The 18059-nt window shown below is 45.1% G+C and overlaps 2 protein-coding genes across 2 annotated transcripts in view; both read right to left on the minus strand.

Annotated features, from left to right (window-relative positions):
- The window catches only part of LOC144720142 (platelet-derived growth factor receptor alpha-like), a 52192-nt gene extending 48793 nt beyond the window's left edge, over window positions 1-3399 (minus strand). Inside the window, 1 exon segment of the mRNA XM_078596649.1 lies at window positions 3382-3399. Within this exon segment, the coding sequence (XP_078452775.1) occupies window positions 3382-3399 (18 nt within the window).
- A 3234-nt stretch (window positions 3400-6633) lies between these two features.
- EMC7 (ER membrane protein complex subunit 7) lies at window positions 6634-17948 on the minus strand. Its single transcript, XM_078595888.1, has 5 exons — window positions 17690-17948; window positions 15168-15287; window positions 11311-11449; window positions 10902-10982; window positions 6634-9863 (listed from the first exon to the last, which is right to left on the minus strand). The coding sequence occupies exons 1-5, from the start codon at window positions 17917-17919 to the stop codon at window positions 9714-9716; spliced, it is 720 nt and encodes a 239-aa protein (XP_078452014.1). The 5' UTR covers window positions 17920-17948; the 3' UTR covers window positions 6634-9713.
- Between the last annotated feature and the right edge of the window lie 111 nt (window positions 17949-18059).

Genomic DNA, 18059 nt, shown 5'->3' on the forward strand with positions numbered 1-18059 from the left:
GAAGAAGAGTTAAAGGTGTCCATTCCAAATTACTCACTTTCTATGATGAGGTATCTGAGAGTGAGCTTATAATAGAAATACCAAGGCTGAGAAGGCACCGGAAAGCAGCAGAGATTGATCTGGAAGAAGTCAAAGATTGGGCAACATTAGACGTTTTGGCATTCATAGCTGAATGGGACTTCATAGAATCCAGTGGCGGCTCCTGCAAAATCTCTCAGGGGGGGCAAATGTCTGGATGATTGATAAGGATAAGGTCCACCCATGCAAAGGATAAATTAACAGCTTAAGCATGTAAAGGCAACTTCACTTCTTTAATATTAATGAAAAATAAAGTGACTCTTACAATACATCTTGTTTGTTTCTATACTCACTATTAATACAATCCACTCATGTTTCTTTTATTAAAGATTCCACTAGGTGGCGACAAATAATTTTGTTGGATGAAACGTGATGACGTAAGCACGTTAGTGCGAGCCCTCCCGGAAGCCATAGAGAATGCATTGCAGCGCCCCCCGTTCGAAAAAAAACATCTTTGAATGTAAGTCTATGGGACCACTCGGGGCGATTCTCAGCCGGAGGGAAATCGCCCAAAAAGAGGCGGTACTCCACAGAACGTAGCATGACGCTGATTGGACTATATCCAGAGGCACAGTGACGGCTAGCGTGACTCTGTGGTTGAATGACATTGGTGGTGCGTCGTCCAATCGCCCTAATGAAGAAACCGCCCCTGATAGAATCTCTCCCAACCCTTTCACTAAGCCTAAAATTATTTCTGACGATCCGTGTGGCAGTGGCTTCATGTGAGAGGAGCTTTTCAAAGCTGAACTTATAAAGAACTATTTGCGATCTACCATGGGACAGTCAAGGCTTTCTGATCTTGCGATATTATAAATTGAAAGTGAGTTGGCGAAAGGCATTGATTTCGATTAAGTGATTCACAGGTTCACAGCTTTGAATGCCAGGAAAAGAAAGATCTGATTTAGTCGAGATGTTCACTAAGTGCTGAAATGTTTATGTATCTTTTCCTGTTAATTTTTTTGGTATTATTTCATTTATGAGTATATTTCCATGTGCATTTGTCTACAACTTCTACATTATTTGGGCCGTTATTGATAATGCAAACCTAATACATTAATGTATATCATGTAACGGTTAAGTTTAATGTTAAAATGAACGTAATTTTGATGTAGTTCTTAAACGTTTTTATTTCCAATTATATTGTTTTCTTATCGAACTTTCACTTTAACCATATGAAACTATGTAAATGCATTTAGGATGTGCGTATGATATTGTAATTTAAAGATGTAATTTTAATTTTGCTAGTTGTTTATGTCACTATTGCCATTCCATTCAGTGATAAACGGGAATTACCATTTACGAGTAACTTTAGTACAAAAACATGACTAAGGATTCTGTATGGTCTGGTACGGGAGGAGGTCCATGGGGGGTGACACCATGAGTTACCGCACTGGGTGACACCATGAGTTACCACACTGGGTGACACCATGAGTTACCACACTGGGTGACACCACGAGTTACCGCACTGGGTGACACCAACCCCAGTGACGCCACTGGGGGTGGGAAGTGTGCGTACTCCCATATCTCTTCGAAGACGTTCTGTTCCGCGTGGAAGAGGAGGCCAAATACCCTCCACTAGAGGGGAGTCTCTAGAACTTCCTTTGCTGTAGGTCCTTCCCGCTAGCTGTGGCGTGCACCAGCGATCGCAGGGCTGCTCCTCTGTCCGTTGACGCTGGAGGATCTTTGAGACATCATTGAGCTCTGCGGGGCAGATCACAAGTTGGAGCCTCTGATACACAACACGAGGCTCGGGGCGAGTTTCCTGTCTTCGACGCAAGTTAACGCTGGCTCAAAGTGAATCCGCCAGCAGGCATGGACTGGGCCTCAGGGGCAGCAGCCCGTCGGGCAAATGCCCGATGGGGCCGGTCCATTCCGAGGGCCGGTGGACCGGGCTGTGTGGGGAAATTGCCAAATGTGAACACATTTTATTCAATATTTTACCACCTCTAATGTGCACGCTTCAATGCTAATTATTTACGCTCTCGGTGGGATGACCGCACGGCAATGTTGGGCCGTGGTGCGTTCACACCAAAATGCCTGGGTCGATAATTTTTTTTGTTAAGCCCCAGCCCGTCACTATCCGCCAGCAAGTGACACGCGAGCAGGCAATTGCGGGGGCTGAACCTTTGTCTCGATGTTACGCCAACTGCGTGCACCGTGCTGTGTACGCATGTAAGCAGCAGCGGCGGCGGTGGTAGTAGTCGGGGCGGAGCGGGGCTGCGGGAGGGGCGTGCGTGCAGTGTGGCCGCGACTGCGCCGGGCTGAGCTCTCTGGCATTTCCGACCGGGTGCGCCCTCGCCCTCGCGCCCGTGCGTGGGGTGGAGTGAGATGGAGTGGGGTGGTGTGGGATTGAGTTGGGTGGTGTGGGATGGAGTGGGGTGGTGTGGGATGGAGTGGGGTGGGGTGGGATGGAATGCGGTGGTGTGGGATGGAGAGCGGTGGTGTGGGATGGAATGGGGTGGTGTGGGATTGAGTTGGGTGGTGTGGGATTGAGTTTGGTGGTGTGGGATGGAGTGGGGTAGTGTGGGATGGAGTGGGGTGGTGTGTAAACATCGCCACTTTGGAGACAAAAGCGGCCGGACGTGGTCGTGGCCACCCAACCCGTCGTATGGGTGCTCGCTAACAGCACTTGCCCCAACTGTCTGTTGAGGCTACACGGGGGTCTTTGTCTTTGGCGCCGCTGGTGTTGATCATTGAGGGGTAAAATTGCTGCTGCTGCTGGGTTATGAGCGGACAACTGGATATGAATGGGATTTGTTGCAGAGCCGCGACATGAATAAGGCGCGAACAGCCAATCTTGCGGGAATGCGCGTGAACACAACCATAAGTTTAGAATGCAAATCATTGGTTTAGTAAATGTGTGTCAACGGCAGTCCCCAACATACAAACACGAGAGAGAGGTCACACGCGCACCATGTGCTAATAATAGACCAGCACTAACATTGCCCAGATGTGTTTGGTCATGGGAACACAACCTATCTCTCGTTCTCAGTCTCGCTCACCATCTGTTCTCCGTCTTCGTCTCTGCTCTGTACCGCCGGATTAACGAGCAGCGGATGCAAAGGAAGCGGGCGCGTACAGGGACGAAGTCGACATCTGAGCGAGGCGCACGGAACGACAGCCACGGAAAACACCTTGAGAGGTGGCGTGGTGCCGTGCGCAGGTAGGAGTGGTCGTGCCTTACTGCCGCGCTCTATCCACTGCTGGACGCAACAGCCACGCGGCCCGCACATTGAACACGAGTCCCCATATAAATGGGTCATCGTGTTTTATATTAAAGGAGGATGCAACGTATAGTGTTACCATGGCTAGCAGTGCCATGATTATAGGGCCGACACTCAACCACGGGAATCGGGTATGTGTCCCCTCCTCCTACTCCAGTTTATGTTTTAATGATTATCTCTTACCCCTAAAACAGACGAACATCAGCGCAGGGTGCAGTGAGACGAACAGGCGAGCGTCCCTCTCCGTATGGCCGTGTCTTTGTTGGTCTTCGTGTCTTTGTTGGTTTCCGTGTCTCTTGTGGGTTTTCTGGTCACTGTGTTTGTTGGTCTCTGCTTGCGACCGTCTCTATCTCTCCGTATCTGCTCTCTTGTTGTCGTCTTGTCACTACGTCTGAGTGCCTCGCTCCGTGTCTATTGAGTCGTCTCCTCCGTTTGTCTCTCTGGCCAGTGTTTCTGTGCATTTCGACGACTATCTCCACGTTATCTCTCGCTCCGTATAAACTTTCCCCGTCTTCTTGTGTCCCACTGCATCTCGTCTCGAGCTCTCCCCGTCACTTGAGTCGCCTCTGCGTCTGTCTCCGTGTTGTCTGTCGTGAACAACCCCACCACTTCTGCCTCACCCCCCCCCCCCAGGGCTCCCCTCTACACCCCCCTAGACCTCACCATACCCCCGCGAACCGCTCTCCTTCACCGCGTGCGGTCCTCAATGGTCACGCATGGCAGGCGCTGCGGTGCCACCAAACACGAGGCACGGAAAGATCACCATCGATGATGCACCATCGCCCTGAACGCATTCTCACGCTCGCGAGACACAGGCAAAGCTGATATTGCGTAAGAGAATCTGCGGAATTGGATATGTTGCACCAAATATCACGCCACGAAAAGCCATTTCCTCCCGTTTATGCAAACGTTACGCTGACGCTGCATGTACTCTGCTAATGGCAACAACGTTGAGGCGTGACACAAAGCAGATAGTGGAACGGGACGAGACGAATTGACTCTGGATTTATGATCCCGGGACGATGGCATCTCAATAGAAGCTGGAGCTCACACCCCTCATCGGAAGCCAACAGCATCCCTAACTAGTAAGCCTACGTGTTAAAAAGCACCACGAACTGCCCATGCGCTCCATGCATGGTCACAGCGCAACCCAGAACACTGCTTCCCGTGGCCTCAAGAACCCCACATGCAGTGCAGCCCTGCAGCGGGGTTGTTTAGTATTCATTTTGCAATCCCAGGCCACCATCTCAGACGCGGGGTGTGCCCACTCCACGCACGGAGAGGAAGTCGAAGCGACTCTGCTCGGCCCAGGCAGGAGGCGCTCTTGCCGAGGGGACCCGACAAACCTCACAAACGGTTGATGCTCGAAGCCCACTGATTTAATGTTTGTTTGAAGTTGTTTTTTTATTGTAACTCACCCCGCCCTCCCAACTAAATTGCTTCCCTAGCCTTGTCCCGAATGCTCGATATCGTGCAACGAGAGTGAACCTCCTTTTATCCACAACCATATTAAGTGCTATTATGCGCGACCTCGGATTGACCCCCGTTATCCATCGGCTGATTTTTCCTTTATTGAAAAAAATCCAAAAGGAATCATGCAGATTCTCAATCCCGCTGGCCTTTCCCTTGGTTGCACGACGATAACACGTAACTGAAGGCTCTGTGAGCATCATGGTTGTTAAATCGCAACATTACGATGTTATAAAAGTAAATTACTTTAACAATGCTAAAGTGCGGGAACACGCATGCACATTGTTACCAAGTACTGTGGCTGTTCGCGCAGCAACAGCTCCCTCGCGTGTCCGTAAGCGCAGAAGCCCTCTGTGTGCACTAGGCCCGGTGCGTGGGACAAGGAGGGCCGAGTGGAGCCACGTGGGATATCGAGACCCCAAGCGAGACATCCTCACAAGAGGAAATAAAGATCAAAGCTGCGCACAGCTTGCACGGAGCTGGGCTGTATTCTTAAGGATTCTGAGAATAATTATCAAGGAAGGGCACAGGCATGTGTTTTTTGTTTCAGGAAACATTCTTTGTATCTTTTTTTTTAGAACATGTTACGTTTGTGCAGGACCCCCCCACCCCATCCACAATCCAATCAACAAGCCATGGCTTTTTTGTGCAAATATTGAAAAATGACCATCAACGTTCCATTTTGCGCACGTTGTGGTATTAGTGTGAATGACATGGGATGTTTACGTGTCCCCCGACAGGAATACCACTGTCTTGAATTTATTCATAAAGTGTCATCTTGCATATTGATATCAACATAAAACGCAGGCGAGGTTCGTCCACTAGGGGCGTTGCGCCACGCGCCACCAAGCAGCTGGAGGTGACAAATTATGTTTCAAATAAAAATATATTTTTTATACATTATTTTGTTGTGTTTAAATGTTTTTAAATATGATTATTTCAACGTGAATTGCCTAATGAAGGTAACATTTTAAGTTCATATTAGAAACCGCTGCAAGTCTGATTTATGCCTTGGGGAGGTCTCGGGGCAGCTGTGAAGGCATCCGAGTGAGAGATATATCCCTTCATTAATTACGATAATCTTCGCATTGTAGCCACGCCGTTTGATACCCATTCAGGGCCGTGAAAAAGGCGCCCATGGCTGTAATTACTATGACACAACGCTAGGTTGCACCGTGCACACACTCGAAGCTTTTGGCAGTGGCAAGGGGGTTGTGTAGTGTGGACTTGAGGGTCATGGGGACAGCATTTTAGTGCTTTGTTTTGTTTCGTATTGTTTATAAATGCCTACCGTTGTTGGTAAAGACAAGACAGTTATATCACTTTCACGAGAAGGCCAATAACATGACGAGGTTTTTCATAATTAGAACACCATATTTTCAGAGGTCACTCACAACAGCCCCACCACCTAATGGAAATGTCACGAACCGCCACCAATAAAAACGTGGGGTTTCCTAGTCGATACTCTCATCATGTTATTTTTTGGCAAGGCAATGTCGTGGTTTCAGTTTGCCATAAAACTATACTACGTGGCCTAGCCAAAAAACAAATATGGATCATAAACAAGAATATGAATATAGATGCACTCGTGTAATGTTTAGGTGTTCCCACAGCACACACATCAGCGATATGAAGTTGAACATACTCGTTTCCATATCACTCTTCTGTTAAGACACTGATACACGTTTTAAAAATCGTGTAACTTATTTTGTCAAACCGGTCACATGGATATATGTAACAATTTGTTTGATACCAGTTCAGCACATTGGCTTTCGCGACCAATATTATTCATAATAAAGGTTTTTGGGTTATTAGTTCCCGTCATAATACACTTTCTATTGATGACAATGATACACATGTAAACGGCCTTCTATGTTATTTTATTTTCAAAGAAACACAGCGAATGAAAATGCAATAAATGAAAAATGAGACTAACTATACGTGACGCATTCCATCCACTCGCCAGAGCATTCTGCTGCTCAAGATTCAACCGTCAAAACAAAACGTGCAAGTCGCTGGACAGCAACGAAGTGGCTTGTCAAGGAGAAACAATTCCGTTAAGTTACTCAACAGAAAGAAAAAAAAAGACAAAACAATGTTTAATCAGTTGTCGAGTTATTTCTGTTATCTCTTAATTGTGATAAGTCATTGCACAATCACACTTCCCTTCCGGTCATCTGGCCCCAATGTTCAGTAGCCATTACTGTCGCAGCTGCTGCTGTGCGGTCACCAAAACGTCGAATTTTCTCTGCGTTGCCATGGATCACAGCTACCGGCTCGACAGGCACTTCATTCCTCATCATGCATTTCTAATCATCAAGACGCTCACTCACCATTGCGTAATCACAGCACCCCACTACCAATTTACACCAAGAACACAAAGCTGTACAATAATTTAACTGTATTATAGTGAATATTGGTTATATTTTCAAGCGAATAAAGTTATAAACAGACAAGGATCTGTTTCCATACAAAATATAATTCCATTTGAGTGCATTAACTTATGAGCTTTCTGGCCCAATGTTTTTCCACAGCATTTGTTTTAAGCAGCAAACCATGGACTGGTCCTGATTTTGTCTAATCAGCTGAGCGAGGCCTTTTTTTAAAACAAGTTGTTGCCATTCCTGAATGGGAAAGACTAAAGCGTCAGCACAGCAAAAATGCACAACAGTGTACGTGCTGTCATGTTGAATTGTGAGCCGTGGAATATGAAAGATAGGGGTTTGTTTTCGCCATGACAGCATGGTCCATCAGCCGAAATGCATATCAATAAATATTTTGCAGCACAAAGTTGTTGCAAACTAATCTACGACAACAATCCATTACACACGTTGTACAATGCTGCTGTACTGTGCTGCTGAGCCGCATGGGGTTTGTGGAGACTTCCTCCCTATCAGATTATCAAGGCAACCCAGTGCCACAACTCACAGCAAACTCTATTAAATCGCGGATCAAGCCAAAACCTGTCCAGTTTGCCCGATTAAACAAATATTGCTTGAAATCAGTGGTCCACAAGCTGATAGGCTGATGGACCTAAATGTTATTTATTTACAGGGTAAAACAGACCAATGTATATTATATTATTCCTTATAATCCATCATGATAGTGCATAATGAACATTGTTTTACATCACCCTTAAATGTGAATACAGGTAGAAAAAGTGCATTGCCTTTACAAACACAAAGTTTATATTATTTTGCAAGTCACCAACTCCAACCCATATTCATACTTTCTTGCTGCTGCCACTCCCACCTGATTAAGAACTGTGTATGCCAAAACTGTGTGCCAAGTTATTTGAAAGCAGAACGAATCAATAATAAACAGTTGTGGAATGTCAGTAAGCTCTTTTTATCATGTTTTAAATGTATCATCTTTTCAATGCATCATATGTTGTAAGGCCCAATGGGGCTAAACAGCTTATTTTCAAGGACGACATGCCTATAAAGGTTGCAAATGTCTCTTACCAGCTTAGAATTGTTTAGGGAAACGGTCGATTGCATTGAGCCAGCAACTGCAGTGCCCTATGCATGGGAAGTAAAGAGTTCCTTCGCTTCGTGCGGCGTTCCAATACAGTACACACTACACAATGTGGGCCCATGTCCGACCGCAAAGGAGTGAATTCAAACCGCATATTGAAAATTTTGGGTAGAAATATGTTATAGCCGCATATACAGCACGAAATTGCACAAACTGAATCCGCACACAATGAGGGAAACCTGTATATGGGCTGGCTGTGCGTGGTCTGTTTACTCATCTGCAAGAAACATCGCCAACCAACATTACACAAGAGTTGTCATTTATGGGGCTCATGTGTTCTGGATGTGAAAAATTACAAATATCCACATTTCCCCCCCCCCGTCCCCAAGCAGAGGTAATGATATAAATTGAGATCTTGTAACTACACTTAACGATGATTTACTCTGCTCAGTACTTGGTATGAAAGTAACACAAGGACTAACGGAAATGATATGAGTGAAGAAAAGGGATTTATTTTCAAATTGCAGTCACAGATTTCTTATGTACCACAAAATGTAAATCTTAAATATTGTTGTGCGTCTAAGTTTATGTTTGGAAAGCATTCCCTGCTTAATTTTTCCATTGGTTTTAGGCGTGCAGGATTTATTTGCAGATTTTTGTATGAATTCAAATAATTGATGACATTCATTTAAACAAACTGGCTCTCACATTTTATTAAAACAATATCTTGGCTAAATCTGCATTTGTCATCACTTAAATAATAATAATAAAGTATTTAATCCAAGAGTGACCACGGATGAGTCATTTTGCATGTTTACCTGCAAAACGTTAGGTCGTTTTAAAAGGGTTTAGATTTGCACTTTCCTTCAGTGTGTTTTACCATTAATGCACAACGCATTGTGGTGCAAGCCAGAAAAAAATTTGCGAGCTTAGAAAAAACTACTGGCGTAATATGTACATATAAATAAAATAACAGTTCAAATAAAAATAACCTGTTGTTATTTCTATTTAATCTGTTATGTATATACACATATACTAATGGTTATCTGAGGACAGCCTCACGAGGAAATTTCTAATAACTAGAAACATAATAAACATAACAAATTACCATTAAATTTGGACGTGTGTTTGGAAAATGTAATTAGTATTATGAGATAACCTGTTCTATGGGCAGTTGTGGCATAAAAACACGCAGCAACACGATATCGTGAGAAACGTATCTTGATGCGATGTTTTTTCTCAAACTATAAATTCGCCAAGATTTTATTCCAATTTCTGACAAGGGATTCAAAGTTATAAATTGGATCAATAAAATCGAGCTTCTTTTAAATATAAAACAATGTTACTAAATATTGATGTCTCGTTTTGGGCAATGGGGCAGAGTGGAACAAAAAAGAACTGCAGCCACTGCTGTGGTTGTGTGAAGAGAGGGAAGGATCAGAGGGTGCAGGTGACAGTTGTCATCTATCTCCTCTTAACCGGCCCTGGCTTACTGACTTTCGTAGTGCTGCTGCTCTTAACGGCTTTCTTCGTGGTGAAGATGCGCGTCATGAGTTCGGACACGTCGGGAAGATCTTTGTTTGGTGTCAGCATGTTCATAGACTGCTCCATTTCCTGTAAAGTAAAACAAATTACAATGATGAGAATTGTATAATTAAAAGTTAATTGAATTCGGTCGTTCATAAAATAACGTAAAAAAAGTTCAAATAGTTATATGTAACCATTTGATAAAAAAAGAACATTACATATGAGTCAGAGATTTGAAGATTGAAAAAAATATATTACTGTCAATTTAACAAATACCTTTTGCATGTGAAACTGTATAAAACCTCACTTATCTCAGTTGTAGAGCATTATGGATAATATATTATGATAAATTACATTATTTTCCATATTGCATGAAGACAATGGGGGGGGGAGGAATGGGGCAAACACAATTTCAACCGAGACGACGGTTTTAAACTCAGCAATCATTGGAAAGATGTTATTAACCACTTTGTGTCATGACTTAAATTTGTGTTTCCTTGTCAACCTCTACCGTCAGCAGTGTGGATGGGCGTAGCGAGGTGCAATTCCCCCCCTCCATCTCTACCCCTCCCCCCATCTCTGCTCCACCCCTTCTCTCTCTCCCCCTGTCTCTGCCCCATCCTTCCCCCCCCTTTTCTGATGGGTGTACCGAGGTACAATTCCTCCCTCCTCCCATCTCTATCCCTCTCTCCTACCCCCCTATCTCTGCCCCACCCCCTCTCTCTCCCACTGTCTCTCGCGCAGCTCTTTCCCCCACCCACTCACTCTGGAGCACTTGAATTTGTGCAACCCCATTCCTTCCCCCCCCATTGTCTGATGGGTGGACCGAGGTGCAATTCCCTCCTCCTACCATTTCTACCCACCTCTCTCTCCCCCTGTCAATTCCCCCCCCTCCCATCTCTACCCCCCCTCTCCCCCAGTCTCTTGCGCAGCCCTTTTCCCCGCCCACTCACTCTGGAGCCCTTATAAGCAGCTACATTTGGAGGCTTGCCCCCTCTTTTCTCTCCACCTGACGAAGACCGCTTGTGTTGCGATCAAAACATCGTGGGTTTTTAACTTTTAAGTTATATTTTTGTTTTCTATCTTTACCAAAAGAACCAAGAATATACATTAAACTATGCTTACCTTTCGCATTTCTGGGTCATTGGTGTTCATTACTTTGGGCAAGAGGAAGACAATGAGCAAGGGCAGGGCCATCATGAGCACCTGTGAAACACAAAAGAGCAAGTTAGTTCAAACGTAGCTTTCATAACAAGTGGTGCCAATCCTCTTGTATAAATATTGTTCCACAGTGATTGTATAGTCACTGCAATTGTATTGGTTATTGCTATAAATGTTACAAATAACTCATGAATTTACAGCCCAGCAAAAGTGTGCAACTGCGCTTATCACCATCAGTAGCGTCGCTGCATTCTTCTTAATGAGTATATCTGTAGAGATTAGAAGCTGCTTGTGTGACGAGCATGTATGCGATTTTGTCCCAAGTAAACTAAATTAACACGTGCACGCTCAGACATCTGTAGGGGAATCAAACCATGGGGTTGAAGAGGAAGTCGGTCCATTTCCACGTCTCGCGTTTCATGAAGTAGTTGGGCGTTCCGAAGGCTCGCATCCGCAGCGGGTAAGGCATTGGCACCACCTCAGAGCTCTTGATGTAGTTCAGTTTACGGGCCCTGCAAAGGTGCAATGTGCATCTTTGATTTTTATATTTATAATACAAAACAGTATTTACCACTGTTCATGCAATATCAATATGTATGTTGAATGTCTTTCACACCGTACGTGGCCAACTGTGCTCAACAAAGGTAAAGGAAATTGTGATTCCTTACTTGTAAATTATTTAGGTAATATATGTTAATTAAGACATGGGTTTGAGAGCTTGGATGACTATACACATAACAATAGGAGTTAAACAAGGAGATATTATTTAGGTGTAAGGATTTGGATACTTATACTATCTGCTATTACATGGATCAGACATATCGGACACTGACCAAAAAAAATAAGTGAGAAACAAATCGATCAGAGAACAAACATAAATCAGAGACATCGTGTTGGCTGCTAAAAAAGCTGGCCTGTGTGTTTGGGTCCTGGCATGTGAACTATAAAATTTAGCTTTTTGATATTTAAGGTTTGTGTATAGGTTAAAAGCTATTATTTGAGTATGGAGATAACATAAGACATACATAAGTTACCTCACTTTCAGAGAAACTAAATGTAAACATATGCATTAAAAATTTAATACGCAAAACTAAAACACAAAGTACGGTGAAATAATAAGGGATGCACCGCATCTTCAGACATTTCTATCATGTGGCCGAATAAAAATTTCCAAATGCAGCTGTACTTAGAAGAGAGTACGGCAGCATAGGGGAAGGGAGAGGCAATGTAGCTGGGACTGGGGCAGGCGTACATACATAGTGGCGGCTTGCAGTACAGGTAAGAAGCAGGAACTCGGTGTGTGTGCGTTTCCGTCTCTGCACGTGTACACTTGTGTGCATATGCAGCTATGTATGTGTTTATTACAGTTGGGAGATAGGATGTCATATTCTTACATAAACATGGCAATATCTTTCATAATTTGGTCGTGCAAGATACAATTTAACGAGCATTCATTTATATTGTAGTAATTGCTACACAGTTAACAATATATGTACTGTCTTTATTCTTCAGCTTTATCCTCTAAATATAATGCAATGGAATGACTATGTAAAGAGTAGAAATGCTTTGTGCACTGACTGCACATGAAATCAAATTGCATGATCAATGTTCTAATTATTTATGCCTCACACATATAGATCTGTTGTATGTGTAATGTAGGAACTTGGCGGGAGACGACCTTACGGGTAGCACACTCTTTTATTAACACCAACTTATATTACACGGGTGGCTAACTCCAGCCTTAACCCACAGGGTTCCCCCGGCTACACCCACACGGGCTCTTACGCCCCGTAGCCTCTCGGAACACACCCAGCCGGGGTGTCCGTCTCGACTCTGGGTCCCACAGTCTCGGTCCACAGGGACGTCAGACCACGGGTCCCACAGTCTCGCCTCCGAGCCACACAGGGCCCCGGCCCTCACAAGGACAGCGGGACTAGGGGTCTCAGGGCCTACCTCTGAACTCCGTCTTCGGTCTTCGACTGGTTAACAACTCCCCGAGTGCTCCCGCGCGTCCCCCTTTATAGTCCTTCATGCGGACGTCGCTGAGAGCACCCACCCCAGTTGACCAATCACTGCGCGCTGCCCACGATCCTCTTTCCCACCTTGTGTCAGCGCGCACAACCACGCACCACGCGCCGCCCCGTAATCTCTCACTCCCGGCGCGCGCGTCAACACCACGCCTACATCGCGTGCCCAACCACGCACCCCGCGCCGCCCCGTGATCTCTCACTGCGGGCGCGCGTCCGCACCACCACTACATATGCTATCAGAACTGAACCCGAAGCAATATGTACTGTATATCATTATGGCAGAGCCTGGTGGTCTTTCTCCCTCTATTGATGAGAAATAAATTAATTTTAAGATGTTAATCTGTCAGAGATCTGGTATATATGGTGGGTGTGATCTCTCTCCTGCTTCATATCTGTCTAATGCATAACTTGTTACGCTGTACCTAAACTCCAACTCCGTATGTTTACAGGGGGTCCCCACTATATACGTCGGCGTTAGGGACTGGAAAGTTGGGACTTCTAAGTCAAAATCTTTATTAATTAATTTATTTTTGGTGACTCCGTCCCACTGCGCACATAAACGCTGCGACGCACCTGGCGCGGATCATTCTGTTGTCATGTCGTCCAAACGCAGCGAGGACGAATGTGCAGAAGAGCTGAACAAGCGAATGCACTCCATGCTCGGGTACGGGCAGGATCATATATCTTATCCAAAGCTGCTCAAACTGCCTACACGACTTCAGTCCTTTATTTGTCAACGGTATGCATAATACAGTGAAACTGCTCTCTTATCTTCATTTTTATTTGTGACCTACCAATGTCTGCAGCCAGGATCAATCGATGACAAACCTATTACCTGCAGATATTTAACAGATGAGATGCATTGCACCGTTAATTCCTCCTGTTTGATATTTCTCTTCTCCGTATGCATCTGTGCAGATAGTTTTTTTTGCGATTAAGCCATAGTCCCCACATACCGCTCGTATCAATGCGGATAAGAGGAGCGGCGACCCACTACTCTGTAGAGTAACATTGGTATAAACGCTTGTTACAATATGAACAGCGCATTGAAAACGCGCACTATTTTATGTACTGTTTACAAAGTGTGTTCACAAATCCACAATAAGAAACACGATGATTGACAGAGGGGTGTAAATTATTTTTTCGATAGTGTATATAAATAGAAATACTGCAGTTAAGTAGTTTTCAGTTTTAAAGGCATAGTTTAACAAGACAACACTTGCCACCATCCTTCAAACCCATTGGTGAAAAAGAGCAAAGTTTTTGTTTACATTACAATATGTCTATGCGAGCGCTGGGTGCTTATGGGACCTAAGGGTCCCGCCATAAGGTTCATATTACGGGGACATTTCTCCCACAGGAATCCTACATGTTAATGAGGGGGGGGGTTGGCTCATAAGAGCGTAAACATTGCCTATGCGATGCAAATCGGGGCAATTTCTCCTATAAGAAACAATGGGATAAGGTACTGATAGTGACAGTAACTTAGTGAAATGTTGTGTTTCATAGCTAACAACCAAAATATACGTATTTTACCTGTACAGAAAAGCATGTACTGTACATGTATAGTACCTGTACTATATTTTACAACACAATGTACACATTTATAACCAATTGTGAGTTCAAGAACATTTAAACAGCAATAATACTTATACTGATAACAGCAATCATACTTATCAAATACAATCTTAAGCAGTATTTTCTAAATAATTTAGCTTAACCTATACTTTTTATGATCTTACCTTGAAGAGTGGATGAGTTCTGGGCAGATATAATTTTAACACTTCTTTGCCGTGTAATTTTAATCTCCGAATGCTTTAAAGGGTGATTAGCTTTACTTTCTATTTAATCAGCATTCTTCTTCTATCGTACGTACACTCGTTGAAGGAAGATTCAAATGGCACCCGATATCAACCACACTTTCACCTTTCCTACGACGCTTTGTCACTTCCGTTTGAACATCGAGCGTAATACAGCGGTTATTCTTTTGCTCACCACCTGCACCGTCACCTGCACTATGCTTTCTACTCATTGTTGAAGTTTTGCGATTTTAAAAGACTATTGGTAATATCTGAGACATTGTTGTGGGGCATCGTTATGCCCCTCCAAATCGATACGACTAAAAGTTACATGTGCGGCTACAAAAAAAAGAATGCAACAAATGTACAGCACTTTGATTTGAAAATATTGATGTAGTTACCTTATTTTCCCCTTCGTGGTGATGTCAACTCGAACAGGATCAAACTTGAAAGAGGGGGATGCTACCTCCACAACATAGGAGCCGGAGGGGACGTTATGCACGGTGAAGCTTCCATCCGTTCTGCAAAACCAGTCAACACCACGTCATTTGAGCGGAGGTGGCCATGTGGCTCAGAGGTCAGAGCATTGAGCTGCCACCGTGAAGTTTCAGGGTTTGAATCCATCCCCTGCCATCTGTGGTTAAACCGGATTCTCAAGTGTACATCGATGATCTCAATCCTGCCATCAATAATTGTAATGAGTAGACAGTATGGCAAAATAGGGCAAGGGAGACGAAATGGAGCTTGGAAGAGAACAGTGGTGGCAGCTTGGGAGACCAAGCAAAAAGCAAACTTGCACAAAAAAATGTAAAATGTGGCTCTACAGTTAACTTGGCAAAGCTACAGGTCTAAGAATAAAAATAATGGTTTGACTATAATGCAACCAACAATTTTTGGAAAGTGGGTGAGAAAGTCCTGCCCATTACTGTGTAGACCAGGGGTCACTTGAACCGATCTCAGAGGTAGCTCTGTGATGTGTACTTCTGTGGGCCACTCCACTACAACGGGTTACAATGCTCTATAAGAGTTATGAACGCATTCTTCATCTCATGACGAACGTCATTTGAGCATATTTGATGCATGCAAACCGTCTCATGGACTTGCCACACGACACATTACCAGGCAAACACAGGAAATGTATCACACACGCTCAAACGTCATCCCCTAGTGTGCTGCAGTGTTCTAAGATGATTAACAAAAGCATAAATATTCCTGCTATGAGGAAGGGTTATTGCTCCAAACATCACTTATGTTTCCCCTCTTTTAGGCCAGTGTTATTGACAAATGTGTTGAGTTTTTGTGATATGTGCTTATTCACCTCGGCCAATGTAGTGTAACAAATTGTTTTTATCTAAAGCATTTAGTCTGGATGTCTGCGCTGGGAAAAGGTTAAACATTACATTTACTACCATTGTCCCACAGTAGAATTTTCTCCTCCAACATTCAGTCTGCTCACGGTTGAAGTAAAATTAAGGACACACCCACATCCATGCAAACATACACAAACATAAATCGTTTCACTTAAAGGAGCATATACAGGAATTATAATTGCATAGCTATACTGATGTAGGGTGTACAGTTATAGTATAGAATTTATGTTGAAAGAGTTACATTATTGTAATATTGTAGATTTTTTTCTCCCCAAATTTTAACCCGATTGTGGTACCCAGCTGTGTCATGAGAGCAAGCCATCCATTCGGATCTCTCAGAGTAATGTGAGCGAATGTCCCCAGGAAGCGGGTATCAGAGGTCCCTACTTGCCTGGTCGACACAATAGAGGGCAGCACGTTCACGCCATGTCGTCACGTGACAGTCATTAGAATTTAGCCCAATAAATCGACGAACCAAATGTTGCGGTTTTTTGTTGTTGCGCGGTCATTGTTGACCGTGTCGAAGTCATAAAAACCTTTTATTTGAGAACCAGGTTTATTTCAGACGGCTTGGCTGGCTTTGAACCCCGAATCTCTGTGGTGACAGTCAGTTCAAGGCTGTCTGTAATCTCTGAACCCAACGCCCACCTCCTGCTGCAGACGATTGCGCGGCTACCTTGACAGCAGAGGGCGCGGTGCGAAAACATCCATCGTTGTTACCATCTTCTACTCTGCCCCATTGTTTATACTCGCCGCCTTCACGAACCAGCAGCGAGCAGCGAGAGCGAAGTATGGTCAAACAACTCCCAAGACTCGCTAGGCCCTCATCCAGCAACAGACAAGACGATACGGCTGTACGTGGACGTACTGCTGCAGCGTGCGTAATGGTGTACATAGTACCCAGTTTACACTGCAATTATTGTGTACAATCAGTTGTGTACTTGTACGGTTGGGGTGGTGACGTTAATGTGTTTGGTTATACTGTCGTAGTGCGTAATGAATTTACATAGGTACTAGTAGTGAACGTGTAGTTTTATTGTTGTAGTGTTGTGGTTGAGTGTATACCGGTACTTCTGTAGGGAGGAGTGGTGGTGCAGTGGTTTGCGCACTGCGCGACGAAGGTCGATTCCCGCTCACGGCCAACATCAGCGACGATTATCTGAAACGGTCCTTGACCTCCCCTAGGTCGACTCAGCCTCAAGTAAGTACAGCACCTAGTGCGATGTATAAACATTGCTCCTGGGGAGACAAAGGCGGCTGGGAGTGTTGCTGGCCACCCACCCCCTCGTGTGCCGTGCCGGCCTTCATCGGTGCTCGCTGACAGCACTTGCCCCAGCAGTCTCTGAAGGCTATAGGCGGGGGATCTTTGCCTATGTAGTGAACGTGTAGTTATATTGCTGTAGTGTTGTAGTCGAGTGCATACTTGCACTGCCGTAGCACGGACGAGCATATGAAACGCATCAGATGTGTATCTCTACCGTCGTCACGGCTCTGGGAGGCTTCATCGAGCAGTGGAGTGACCGCGGATGAACGCGCCGAGGCCTGGGTCTCACCTGAGCAGCCCCGTGTACTCGCCGCCCTCCACCAGCACCCGGGCGCCAGAGATCCACTCCTGCATCTTGAACCCGGGCACGGAGACGCGGCCCTCGATCTTGAATCGCTCCCCGTTGGCGTCCTCCGCCTCGAGGTAGGAGAAGGAGGAGGAGGAGACGGGGGAGGAGGTGGAGGCGGCGGCGCCGCCCGCGAGCAGCACCACCAACAGCGTCGACACCAACACCGCCATGTTGCTTTGCCGGTCGGTCACGTGGGGGCGGGGGGCTCCTCCTACTCGTCACGTGGTTCCGCTCGTAGCGGTGCTCTCATGGGGGGTGGGGGGGGCTCAGTGGGAGGGGGCAGTTGGAGAGGGCGGGGCTCTGTGGGAAG

This window comes from Lampetra planeri, chromosome 7 (genome assembly GCF_965212315.1).
Source record: "Lampetra planeri chromosome 7, kcLamPlan1.2.h2, whole genome shotgun sequence".
NCBI lineage: Eukaryota > Metazoa > Chordata > Hyperoartia > Petromyzontiformes > Petromyzontidae > Lampetra > Lampetra planeri.

Bases quoted from the DNA above. Each gene is read 5' to 3' on its own strand.
- EMC7 (XM_078595888.1), bottom strand. From the start codon at position 17,919: ATGGCGGTGTTGGTGTCGACGCTGTTGGTGGTGCTGCTCGCGGGCGGC. The intron at 11,450-15,167 runs GTAACTACATCA...GCACCTTTGCAG, and splicing joins ACCACGAAGGGGAAAATAAG to GGCCCGTAAACTGAACTACA. The intron at 10,983-11,310 runs GTTTGATTCCCC...TGTGTTTCACAG, and splicing joins ACTTCCTCTTCAACCCCATG to GTGCTCATGATGGCCCTGCC.